We start from the raw sequence: 13,074 nt of genomic DNA, 5'->3' as shown, positions 1-13,074 counted from the left end.
TATGAGTTAACAACCACCCTGTACTCACATGTTTGTAATTGCAACTTTCTCTGACAGTCACCCACTAAAGCTGGCCTAACCTGCCAAATGCTAATGTAAAAAAAATGACCAGAAATCTGCATCCATCAAAAGGGCAGACAAATGTGTCAAAGTGGCTCGAGGAATCCAAATCCTTGGAATGTCAACCATCCTAAGGAGCTGTAATCGGCAAAGGCAAATCCAAACAGGAAGGTAAGCCTGTTTGATGCACTAATACAGTATGGGCTCTGCAGATAATAAAATCCCAGGACGGTTTAGAAAGTTCTGGGCCATGGAAATGGGAAGGGCAGTTCCTATAATCCTGATGGACACAAATCCATTGGGTGAGACTTGGTGAAAGGAAGTGTGGGGGGGGGGGGTATACAATGACAGACTGCAGCTGAGAGAGCCTTCTCTAACAACTGATGCTAAACAAGAGCAATGGCCATGGAGATGCTAGAGCAGGGGAAGAACTAGCACTGTATATGGAGTTGGTCTCTCAAAACCAACGATGTCTTCATGAGCCTCTCAAAACCAACGATGTCTTCATGAGCCTCTCATAACCAACGATGTCTTCATGAGCCTCTCAAAACCAACGATGTCTTCATGAGCCTCTCAAAACCAACGATGTCTTCATGAGCCTCTCATAACCAACAATGTCTTCATGAGCCTCTCATAACCAACGATGTCTTCATGAGCCTCTCATAACCAACGATGTCTTCATGAGCCTCTCATAACCAACGATGTCTTCATGAGCCTCTCATAACCAACGATGTCTTCATGAGCCTCTCATAACCAACGATGTCTTCATGAGCCTCTCAAAACCAACGATGTCTTCATGAGCCTCTCATAACCAACGATGTCTTCATGAGCCTCTCATAACCAACGATGTCTTCATGAGCCTCTCATAACCAACGATGTCTTCATGAGCCTCTCATAACCAACGATGTCTTCATGAGCCTCTCATAACAAACAATGTCTTCATGAGCCTCTCATAACCAACGATGTCTTCATGAGCCTCTCATAACCAACGATGTCTTCATGAGCCTCTCATAACCAACGATGTCTTCATGAGCCTCTCATAACCAACGATGTCTTCATGAGCCTCAATTTGTGCAGGTAATTTTAGAGGAGTGATCAACAGACGACGCAATTAAATTACAGAGCGTCGGATTGCTGACTCAATATTGAACACGGTTGTTAATTAATTTAATGGAGGTTACCAGCATTCTCGTGTAATTGTGTTCTAACCTACCAGTCAATCATATTACCAATAAAATGCAGACTCAGAAGTGTAAATGCAGCCGCCTGCACCCTAAACCAGTTTTATCAACCAATCAGCAAATATCATGACATGACATTTAGAAACTAATTTAATTTTGGATAATTACAGTAAACACAATGTTTTGCATTGGTGCATGAATTCCTCCTGTTCTCTGAAATCAAGATTGTCCTTGCCTGGGTCGCCTTCAGATCGCTGCCTAGAGAATTAGCGTTGACTATTTTTTATTGGAGTGAAATTACGGCAGCCATATAAATGTAATTGAAATATCGGTCTGGTTTCACCAGAGCTGGTCCCACATAGTATGCAGTGAGTGTTCTGTTCACTGATCCCAACAATACGACCAAACGGGCTCCTAAAAATAAATGATTCCTTCGCTGCTGCACATGACAGAGGTCAGGAGGTCGAGTAGTTCAAGGGTGAAGGTAATCTATTATTCGAATAATACAGCACACCGATCGATAATATGAGTGGTAATCTATTATTATAATTAAAAAGAAAAAAACTATGTTTTAAGTGAGAAATAGGTATTGGTCTGAAGTTGAAAAAGAAAGGAAATTAACAAGCAGCTGCGGGGAGGCGTGTGGCCCCTACCTCCATGGGTTCAGACTCAACGAAGGAGAGGCGATGGGGGTTCCCGACACTCCTGAAGAAGGTTATCCAGTCGGATGACTGGACTAGACGTCGCTCGACGTACTAACCCCCGGGACCTGGCAACCCATCATCACGCACATCTGGCAACCTTCATTATGCACACCTGGCAATCTTCATTACGCACACCTGGCAACCTTCAATATGCACACCTGGCAACCTTCATTACACACACCTGGCAACCTTCATTACGCACACCTGGCAACCTTCATTACACACACCTGGCAACCTTCATTACGTTCACCTGGCAACCTTCATTACGCACACCTGGCAACCTTCATTACGCACACCTGGCAACCTTCATTACACACACCTGGCAACCTTCATTACGTACACCTGACAACCTACATTACTCACACCTGACAACCTTCATTACGCACTCATGCTTCTTGACTTCATGCGTTAACGTTACACCACTACACGCGTCGTGGGGATTAAGAAGTGAGTATAAGCCATGCTGACAAAAAAGTGGGTATATGGCGTGTACATGTGTATTACCTCCACTACACCACTGATCTTAACTCCTCCTCCACTAACCGGATTGGTTGAAACAGTGCAGAAGAGAACCTCCCCCGACAGTTTTCTTTTCTTCTCGTCAAGACCAATATCTAGGGGATCTAGTTTCAGGTGCTTCTTTTACACCTGCTACATTTGGTTAGGTTCTCGGTAGCGACCGGACGGCTCATGACGAGAGCCGTGTTGTGTACCTTCAATCAAATTGGTTTGCACATTTTCATGGAAATTGGTTTATATTGGCATAGATATGATGATAGGGAGATTTGAATTTAACATTGAGTTTCAACAAATGCCATACTAATACATCACACAGATCAATAGGTGAATGCCAAGCTTTCTCCTTACATTTCTCTACCTCTTAATCTCTTTCACATTCTCTCAACCTCCCCGCTCCCTTCCTCCCTCCCCCCTCCCTCCCTTCCTCCCACCCCCATCCCTTCCTTCCTCCCTCCCCCCTCCCTTCCTCCCTCCCCCCCTCCCTTCCTCCCTCCCTTCCTCCCCCCTCCCTCCCTCCCCCTTCCTCCCCCCTTCCTCCCTCCCTCCCTCCTTTCCATACATGTCTATTAGTATTTATTCCTCACCAGTTCTCCAGCTCTCTCTTCCTCTATTCATCCCTTCATTTTCTATCCTTCCCCCAGTGGGAAAAACAGACATCATGGTCACATTATATACAAGTTGTCTAAAGGAAGGGTTTTTAGCAAGCAGAATATGTTTTTATCTGGTTGTTATCTGGATATCTGACCAGATAACAACCAAAAGATGACATCGTTCCCATGACAATTTGATTTCCTCATGGCAAAAAGTTGTGAAAGAGACCAGTCGGTTGCTGCAATCTGGTTCTAAACCAGAAATGATATCAACAGGACATCAAGAGCCAGCCGGGCCAGTTCTTTCTCTCCTTCCCTCTCTCTATCGTCTTCAGTCTCTAAGCATGAGGGGTCTCTCAGAGGGAATTATTTATTAGGTACAAATGGAGTAGGGGGTATTTTTGGTTCTATTTGCTAAATGATTTCCAGTTTACTGCGCTCCTCCATCCCCTGATACCATTTTTACAACAGTCATATCATACCATGAATTTCATACCATGAAAGTCAAGAGAAATGACTGGTGGAAAGGATCCTTTGGACCAGATGTCTCCTGAGAAAGAAGTTCCTTCGATTGATTTTATTATAAGTCATGAACATCCACAGGGAAAATGCAGTTGCGACAATCACAGGCTTTAGAGCTGTTTAAATCAAAACAATGTGACACTTACATTCACACAGTGGCATACAAGGGATGTTTTGCTAGGTGCTTCCATTTGATATTAAAATATATACAACTGAAGTCGAAAGTTTACATACACTTAGGTTGGAGTCATTAAAACTAATTTTTCAACCACTCCACAAATTTCTTGTTAACAAACTATAGTTTTGGCAAGTCGGTTAGGACATCTACTTTATGCATGACACATGACATTTTTCCAACAATTGTTTACAGACAGATTATTTCACTTATAATTCACTGTATCACAATTCCAGTGGGTCAGAAGTTTACATACACTAAGTTGACTGTGCCTTTAAACAGCTTGGAAAATTCCAGAAAATGATGTCATGGCTTTAGAAGCTTCTGATAGGCTAATTGACATCATTTGAGTCAATTGGAGGTGTACCTGTGGATGTATTTCAAGGCCTACCTTCAAACTCAGTGCCTCTGCTTGACATCATGGGAAAATCAAAAGAAATCAGCCAAGACCTCAGAAAAAATGGTAGACCTCCACAAGTCTGGTTCACACTTGGGAGCAATTTCCAAACGCCTGAAGGTCCCACGTTCATCTGTACAAACAATAGTACGCAAGTATAAACACCATGGGACCACGCAGTCGTCATACCGTTCAGGAAGGAGACATGTTCTGTCTCCTAGAGATGAACATACTTTGGTGCGAAAAGTGCAAATCAATCCCAGAACAACAGCAAAGAACCTTGAAGATGCTGGAGGAAACAGGTACAAAAGTATCTATATCCACAGTAAAACGAGTCCTATATCGACATAACCTGAAAGGCCGCTCAGCAAGGAAGAAGCCACTGCTCAAAAACTGCCATATAAAAGCCAGACTACGGTTTGCAATTGCACATGGGGACAAAGATTGTACTTTTTGGAGAAATGTTCTCTGGTCTGATGAAACAAAAATAGAACTGTTTGGCCATAATGACCATCGTTATGTTAGGAGGAAAAAGGGAGAGGCTTGCAAGCCAAAGAACACCATCCCAACCGTAAAGCATGTGGGTGGCAGCATCATGTTGTGGGGGTGCTTTGCTGCAGGAGGGACTGGTGCACTTCTCAAAATAGATGGCATCATGAGGGAGGAAAATTATGTGGATATATTGAAGCAACATCTCAAGACATCAGTCAGGAAGTTAAAGCTTGGTCGCAAATGGGTCTTCTAAATGGACATTGACCCCAAGCATACTTCCAAAGTTGTGGCAAAATGGATTAAGGACAACAAAGTCAAAGAGTGGCTATTTACATTTTAGTCATTTAGCAGACGCTCTTATCCAGAGCGACTTACAGTAGTGAATGCATACATTTCAATTAATTTCATACATTTTTATCTTTTTCCCATACTGGCCACCCGTGGGAATCGAACCCACAACCCTGGCGTTGCAAACACCATTGCAAACACCATGCTCTACCAACTGAGCCACAGGGGAGGCCATCACAAAGGCATGACCTCAATCCCATAGAACATTTGTGGTCAGAACTGAAAAAGCGTGTGTGAGCAAGGAGGCCTACAAACCTGACTCTGGGCCAAAATTCACCCAACCTATTGTGGGAAGCTTGTGGAAGGCTACCAGAAAGAAACGTTTGACCCAAGTTAAACAATTTAAAGGCAACGCTACCAAATACTAATTGAGTGTATGTAAACTTCTGACCCACTGTGAATGTGCTGAAAGAAATAAAAGCTGAAATAAATAATTCTCTCTACTATTCTGACATTTCACATTCTTAAAATAAACTGGTGATCCAAACTGACCTAAGACAGGGAATTTTTACTAGGATTAAATGTCAGGAATTGTGAAAAACTGAGTTTAAATGTATTTGGCTAAGTTGTATGTAAACTTCCGACTTCAACTGTATATTTCAGTGTTCTCAGTTGGACATGCAAATTTGAATGCAAATAGTTATTTTTCTCAATACAATTTACTATGGAATTGACCCCTTGGATGTTTAGTTGTCATTATTACACTGATATTACAACTGATTAAGGAAATCAGTCTTCAGATAACTGAGGTGATTTACTACTAGTTTGGAGGTTTTTTATCACACCTAACACTGTCTTACAGGCACAAAACAATATGTGTGAATTGACTCATCTCCAAGACATTGTTTAAAAGTTCAAACCAATTGATTGTTTGAGGCTGCTCTATTTTACATAGGTGTAGATCTTGGCAGTAGATGCTGGCACTAAACTAGAACAATACTTCACACATATTTTGTTTCACTGTAAATCAGTGGCGGTCGGTGCTGTTTAAGATGATGGAGGGCGATTCTTTTTTTTTCATGAACATGGCCTTATTTCTATTACAGCATATTGGATGAATGTCATTCATATTCCATTTACCCAGCTCAATGTAACATCGATGTCACACCAGCCTTCGCTTTGGCTCTCCCTCCAGTCCAGCTCAGGTGTTCGGTGTCACTGGCCTTCTAGCTGCTGCCGAACCTACTGCTGGCAAACGCCCTTCACTCATCAACCACGGACTTGTCTCGTCATCATTACACACACCTGGTTCCAATCCCCACTCTATCACTGTATATATACTCCCTCTGTCATTTGTCTTTGTCGGTCATTGTAAATGTTACTTGTTCTCCTGACAGGAATCTCTTCTTCTATTTCCTGAATACCTTATATTTTGCACTTTCTGCCTTTTTGTTTATAAAGATATATTTTGAGCACAACAGCGTTTGAGTCATCGTCCCGCTTTGATTTATGGTGCTTAAATCAATTCACGAGTTCTAAACCTGCGACTGCCTCCTGCCTACTCCTCTCTACACCAGTGACAATCGATAAGTGTAGGTTATGCATTATGCTCACATTTTTCCTATACCCAATGATCATGAGGTTTCTACAACCTAGCCTATGAATACAAGTTTACAACGTACAGGTTGAGAAATGTGAATAGTTAAGCTGGCAGACAGTATCCGATTCAATACCGCCTCACATCTAGCTGATCTAGGGTGTAATCATTAGTCCAACAGTTGCAAACGTGAGTTTTTATTGGACAAATTCAGGTATGTTTATCCCTGTTTCGCTCAGTTTGCTTCCATGTTTAAGAAACGTTTTTCAACAGAATCGCGGACTGAATACACCTTTGATCACACACAAACAGTTTACTTTAATAACAGCCAAATACAAACAGCATGATCACTTTATCTGTTGTATAATTCCTTCTCACATTGGCGCACTCTCCTCCTTTCACCTTTTCCCTTTGCTTGTGGACAGTGCACAACACATCAGCTGTCTGTGACCAGGCAAAAAAACCTTTCCAAAGCCAAACCTTCATATCATAACCGCTAACCGCTACACACAGCCTACATTGTTGTCACCATACTAGCTAACGTCATAGGATGCTTTCGGAAATCCACTCTGGCTATCTACTCCGATTTCAGAGCACTCTCGTCTGAGTGTGCCAGAGCGCAGAATAACTGATACATTTACGAACGCTCAACACCCGTTGAATATGACCGGTGTCATTAAACGTCGGCAAAAAAACGGAATTCAATTGTTGCAAGGAAAATGTTTAGCAGTTACACCGGCGGGCCACAGTGGCAATACATTTATAAAACCAAAAGCTTACCTTGACGTGGAAGAGTTCCAGTGTTGGATAGCCATAGCCAACTAGCTAACATAGCATCCCTCTCTGTTTGAGCCGGGTGTTTGAGTAGGCTAAACTAGCTAGTTGAATTCGCTAGCTAAGTACATGAAAAGAAAATACAACGAAATATAGCTAGCTCTCTCTCTCTCTCGTTCTCTCGTGCTTCTCCTTCATTTTTGAAGAAATACATTTCTTCAAAACTGTTCAACTACTGTCTCTCTATCTTTGAGTCAGCTACTCGCCACATTTTATGCACTGTGCTAGCTAGCTGTAGCTTATGCTTTCAGTACTAGATTCATTCTCTGATCCTTTGATTGGGTGGACAACATGTCAGTTCATGCTGCAAGAGCTCAGATAGGTTGGAAGACACCCTCCAGAAGTTGTCATAATTACTGTATAAGTCTATGGAATGGGGTGAGAACCCCGAGCCTCCTAGGTTTTGTATTGAAGTCAATGTACCCAGAGGATGGAAGCTAGCAGTCCTCCGGCTACACCATGGTACTACCCTACAGAGTGCTGTTGAGGCTACTGTAGACCTTAATTCCAAAACAGTGTGTTATAATCAATTATTTGGTGACATGAATATATTTACTATAGTTGTATCTGAATATTTCACAATTTTTATTTTCCTGAAATTCACTGAGGAGGATGGTCCTCCCCTCATATCATGCAATACCATAAATTAAGGGATGTTAAATGGGGTAGGGTGAGTATCCCAGTTCAGAGTAATTATAAGTGCATCCTTCCACCCTTCCTTGAAGCAATCACTGATCAGAAATGCCTGGACAGGTGAAAGCCATGTGGTGGAACCTTTGCGTTTACCTGTCGAATCACGTTTAACCAATGATTACATCAAGAAACAAAGGAAGGAAGGACACACTTTTGAGGAATTGTAATGGGGCCAGTAACTCTTGGTAACCATGGGGCATGCTGGGAGTCGTAGTGCCGAGCCAATTACTCACTGTAGTCGCTGTTCTCGTCCTTGCTGCCATCGATAGAGCCATCCGGCTGCATCTGCAGGTAGAAGCCCTGCTGGCTGAACAGTCGCGTCACGATGCCCTTCAGCTGCGGCTCTGAAATAAAGGACAGACCCCACCACGCCCCACCCCCCAGGGGCACGTCAGACCACACCCCTACTGCTGCTCACATTAACAAACTAGTAAACATATGTTGAGGATGGGTTACCAGGTTGGTGTCAGGGTCAGGGGTCAGAACAGACTTGATCTAGTACAAGAAAATTCAAAGGAATCCATAGGTGGCCTTGTAGTCTTGTAACACGATAGTAACCTATGCTTTTTTTAAAACTGTTTTCTTGTTGAACATTGGGCAAACTGATCCTTGGATCCTGATGTACCTGTAACCATTGGAGATACAGTATCTACTGCCCTATTGTACACTGGTGATGTTAACAGGTGGTCCTTGAAGGTGATGATGTAATCTGGAATTAATATATTAGGGCAGCTGACCTACGTTTGGGGTTTTGGTGTTCGCGATTTGCCTGATCTTGGCTACATCTTTACTATTTTCATCAGCAGAGTTGTGGACTTGTGGATTCACTCAGATTTTTCCACTATTCACCAAGAGACGAATCCTAACTTTTTATGCACTTAACTTGAACTTTTGCGTAAATCATGCACTGACGTCAATGAGATAAAAACAAAAATCACAAGTTAGTATTCAGCCCTAACTAACTGTTTGCAGTCTAGATGGGACTGGAGATTTCGGTGAACCAGTACTTCATAATGTGGGTTTGAATAACAAAATATCTACAATGTTTATTGTGCCGTTAAGGGCTTCAACTCTACAAGTGATCCCCAATCAAAGGCTATGGTAATATCATGAGGTTAGTCACCCCATCTATAAAGAACGCTGAGTATTATATCCTGATGCCTAGTCACCTTACCCCTTACCCCTACCTCTATCACTCCAGTATCCCTGCACATTGTCAACATGGTACTGGAACTGACAATGCATATAGTATGCTTTATCATGTTCTTCTTATTTTCACATCTCATGTGTTTTTGTTCTACCTTGTTATTTTTAGTATTACATTCTGATTGATTTCTGCATTGTTGGGTTTAGATCTTGAAAGAAAGGCATTTCACTGTACTTGTACACGTGGCATTTATAACGTTAAACTTGAAACTTGAGTTGCCGTCCAACTTTGTGGTGCTTGTGACATTTGGTGCTGGGCTTGTGAAGGAGCAGGTGGATCATGAGGTTTAGCCCAAGGCTATGGGAGTCTTTCGCCGACTGCAAGAAAAAAAAACGTGTGAAAAAGTATGTTTATCGTTGAGAAAGGGTGGGGGTGCTAGAAGATCACTTTAGGAGAAACAATCATCTGCAAATTCTCCAGCCTGGTCTCATAGACTAGACGTAACATAGTAAATGTAAATCTGGGACACTTAAATTAGTATGATATGTTACATTTGGTATGGTTACATAAGATAGGATGGTTGGTCGGGTGTATAATGTGATCGTCTAGCAACCCAAAGGTTGCGAGTTCGAATCTCATCATGTATATATCAACTACTTACTACTTTTTAGCTACTTTGTAACTACTTAGCATGTCAGCTAACCCTTCCCCTAACCATAACCCTTTAATCTAACTCCTAAACTTAACCCTAACCCCTAGCCTAGCTAACGTTAGCCACCTAGCTAGAATTTGTAATATATCATACGTTTTGCAAATTCGTAACATAATGTTTTGCAAATTCAGAACTTATTTTACATTTTGCAAATTCGTAACAGATTGTACGTTTTTGCAAATTGGTAACATAGAATATGAATTGTAATTCGTAACATATCATACGAAATGGGTGATGGACATCCACAAATGAATACTTACCATACGAAACGTAACATATCATACTAAATGGAGTGTCTTGTTTTTGCATACAGAATAATACGGAATTCTCTGAGACCAGGTTGAACTCTCAGTGATGGTTAATGTGTAGTTCTTTGTGTGGATAGTGTGTGGATAGTTTAGCTTCTATAGAGCTTATCAACAGGGGCACTTAGCAGTGAAAATAAAGCATTCTGAGTAAGAGATCTTGCATTTGGTGTTTTTGGTCCTTCATTATTTGGGATTTATGAAAGCAAATGTGTTAGATTTGGATTGAACAGTAGAGGCTCGAAAGGACTACCTCTATTGTGGTAGTGATGCTGCTTACGGAGTCATGCGTTTGCGAAGGTTCAATTTGAAGCTAAGGCAGTTGTGATCCAACTGTATAATCCACTGGATCAACCATCGTACAACCAGGCTGTTATTTTCTAATCTGTGGTAGTTCAAAATAACCTTCATCAAACTGAGACCGAACGGAAAGTCACAATCTGTAAATAATAATCCTGTACTTTGTTTGAGATAAACAAACTAAATTGTCCTTGGATACAAGTTCATTATTCAATTGAATTTTCTTGGCCTTTAAATTAAACAAACCCTGTATTGATTCGAGTCCAGATCTCTCTAGAGGTGAAGTTTGAACATGTGGACGGGTTCAAAGAGGGCTGATGGAGTAGCATCTGACCTCAGAACAGAATCAGAATCATCGCCAGTGTCCACAGTGGAATCCCCAGTGGACTCCAGGGCTGGTCCTGGAGCAGATATGTGGCATTTGATCCGTACTGTCGTTGAGCCCAGGGTCGGCTTGCAAGCTGACCTCGCATCAGTGGAGGTTAATGTCAGATCAACCGTACTTCATTCTGTCCATCAATCCACAACTCACCGGCGGCAGAGCCGTCAATCTCTGGGACAGGCCCGCCATAATCCACCAAGAGTAGGGAGAGTGGTGTGGAGGCTAGGGAGGAGGTAGGGCAGCTAGAGTGGTGTGGGGGGTAGGGAGGAGGTAGGGCAGCTAGAGTGGTGTGGGGGGTAGGGCAGGGAGAGTGGTGTGGGGGGGGGCAGGGAGCGTGGTATGGGGGGCATGGAGAGTGGTGTGGGGGGAGGGCAGGGAGCGTGGTATGGGGGGAGGGCAGGGAGCGTGGTATGGGGGGGCATGGAGAGTGGTGTGGGGGATAGGGGGTAGGGGGAGCGTGGTGTGGGGCGTCTATGGAGAGTGGTGTGGGGGATGGGGGGCAGGGAGAGTGGTGTGGGGGAGGGGGAGAGTGGTGTGGGGGAGGGGGAGAGTGGTGTGGGGGATAGGGGGCAGGGAGAGTGGTGTGGGGGAGGGGGAGAGTGGTGTGGGGGAGGGGGAGAGTGGTGTGGAGGATGGGGGGAAGGGAGAGTGGTGTGGGGGAGGGGGAGAGTGGTGTGGGGGGGGTGTAATGGTGTGGCGGGTAGCAGGGTGGGACCTCACTAAATCACATGTGATAACTGCACTACTACGGACTCCTCTTTAAATCTGGGTATTCCTCCAGGGCTTCATTGTCCAGAGTCTGCACAACTCTGCCAGGACCTTGGCTCAAGGGAGATACTAAAGTGTTTTAGTACTATATCTCTTGACACAATGATGAAAATAATCATGGCCTCCAAACCCTCAAGCTGCATACTGGACCCTATTCCAACTAAACTACTGAAAGAGCTGCTTCCTGTGCTTGGCCCTCCTATGTTGAACATAATAAACGGCTCTCTATCCACCGGATGTGTACCAAGCTCACTAAAAGTGGCAGTAATAAAGCCTCTCTTGAAAAAAGCCGAATCTTGACCCAGAAATTATAAAAAACTATCGGCCTATATCGAATCTTCCATTCCTCTCAAAAATTTTAGAAAAAGTTGTTGCGCAGCAACTCACTGCCTTCCTGAAGACAAACAATGTATACGAAACGCTTCAGTCTGGTTTTAGACCCCATCATAGCACTGAGACTGCACTTGTGAAGGTGGTAAATGACCTTTTAATGACGTCAGACCGAGGCTCTGCATCTGTCCTCATGCTCCTAGATCTTAGTGCCGCTTTTGATACCATCGATCACCACATTCTTTTGGAGAGATTGGAAACCCAAATTGGTCTACATGGACAAGTTCTGGCCTGGTTTAGATCTTATCTGTCGGAAAGATATCAGTTTGTCTCTGTGAATGGTTCGTCCTCTGACAAATCAATTGTAAATTTCGGTGTTCCTCAAGGTTCCGTTCTAGGACCACTATTGTTTTCACTATATATTTTACCTCTTGGGGATGTCATTCGAAAACATAATGTTAAATTTCACTGCTATGCGGACGACACACAGCTGTACATTTCAATGAAACATGGTGAAGCCCCAAAATTGCTCTCGCTAGAAGCCTGTGTTTCAGACATAAGGAAGTGGATGGCTGCAAATTTTCTACTTTTAAACTCGGACAAAACAGAGATGCTTGTCCTAGGTCCCAAGAAACAAAGAGATCTTCTGTTGAATCTGACAATTAATCTGGATGGTTGTACAGTCGTCTCAAATAAAACTGTGAAGGACCTCGGCGTTACTCTGGACCCTGATCTCTCTTTTGAAGAACATATCAAGACTGCTTCAAGGACAGCTTTTTTCCATCTACGTAACATTGCAAAAATCAGAAACTTTCTGTCCAAAAATGACGCAGAAAAATTAATCCATGCTTTTGTTACTTCTAGGCTCGACTACTGCAATGCTCTACTTTCCGGCTACCCGGATAAAGCACTAAACAAACTTCAGTTAGTGCTAAATACGGCTGCTAGAATCCTGACTAGAACCAAAAAATTTGATCATATTACTCCAGTGCTAGCTTCCCTACACTGGCTTCCTGTTAAGGCAAGGGCTGATTTCAAGGTTTTACTGCTAACCTACAAAGCATTACATGGGCTTGCT

At 43.0% G+C, this 13,074-nt stretch overlaps 1 protein-coding gene across 4 annotated transcripts in view; it reads right to left on the bottom strand.

The window, feature by feature from the left end:
• LOC115170123 (fibroblast growth factor 12) overlaps positions 1-13,074 on the bottom strand; it is a 96,340-nt gene that overhangs the window by 13,057 nt on the left and 70,209 nt on the right. For all 4 annotated transcript variants that reach the window (XM_029726437.1, XM_029726438.1, XM_029726436.1 and 1 more), the window contains one exon: positions 8,286-8,396. In XM_029726437.1, coding sequence (XP_029582297.1) covers positions 8,286-8,396 — 111 coding nt within the window. The remainder of the gene's footprint in view (positions 1-8,285; positions 8,397-13,074) is intronic.

This window comes from Salmo trutta, chromosome 31, assembly GCF_901001165.1.
Source record: "Salmo trutta chromosome 31, fSalTru1.1, whole genome shotgun sequence".
Classification (NCBI taxonomy): Eukaryota; Metazoa; Chordata; class Actinopteri; order Salmoniformes; family Salmonidae; genus Salmo; species Salmo trutta.
The sequence above is the reverse complement of the archived record's forward strand: the minus strand, read 5'-3'. Positions and strand labels throughout refer to the sequence as shown.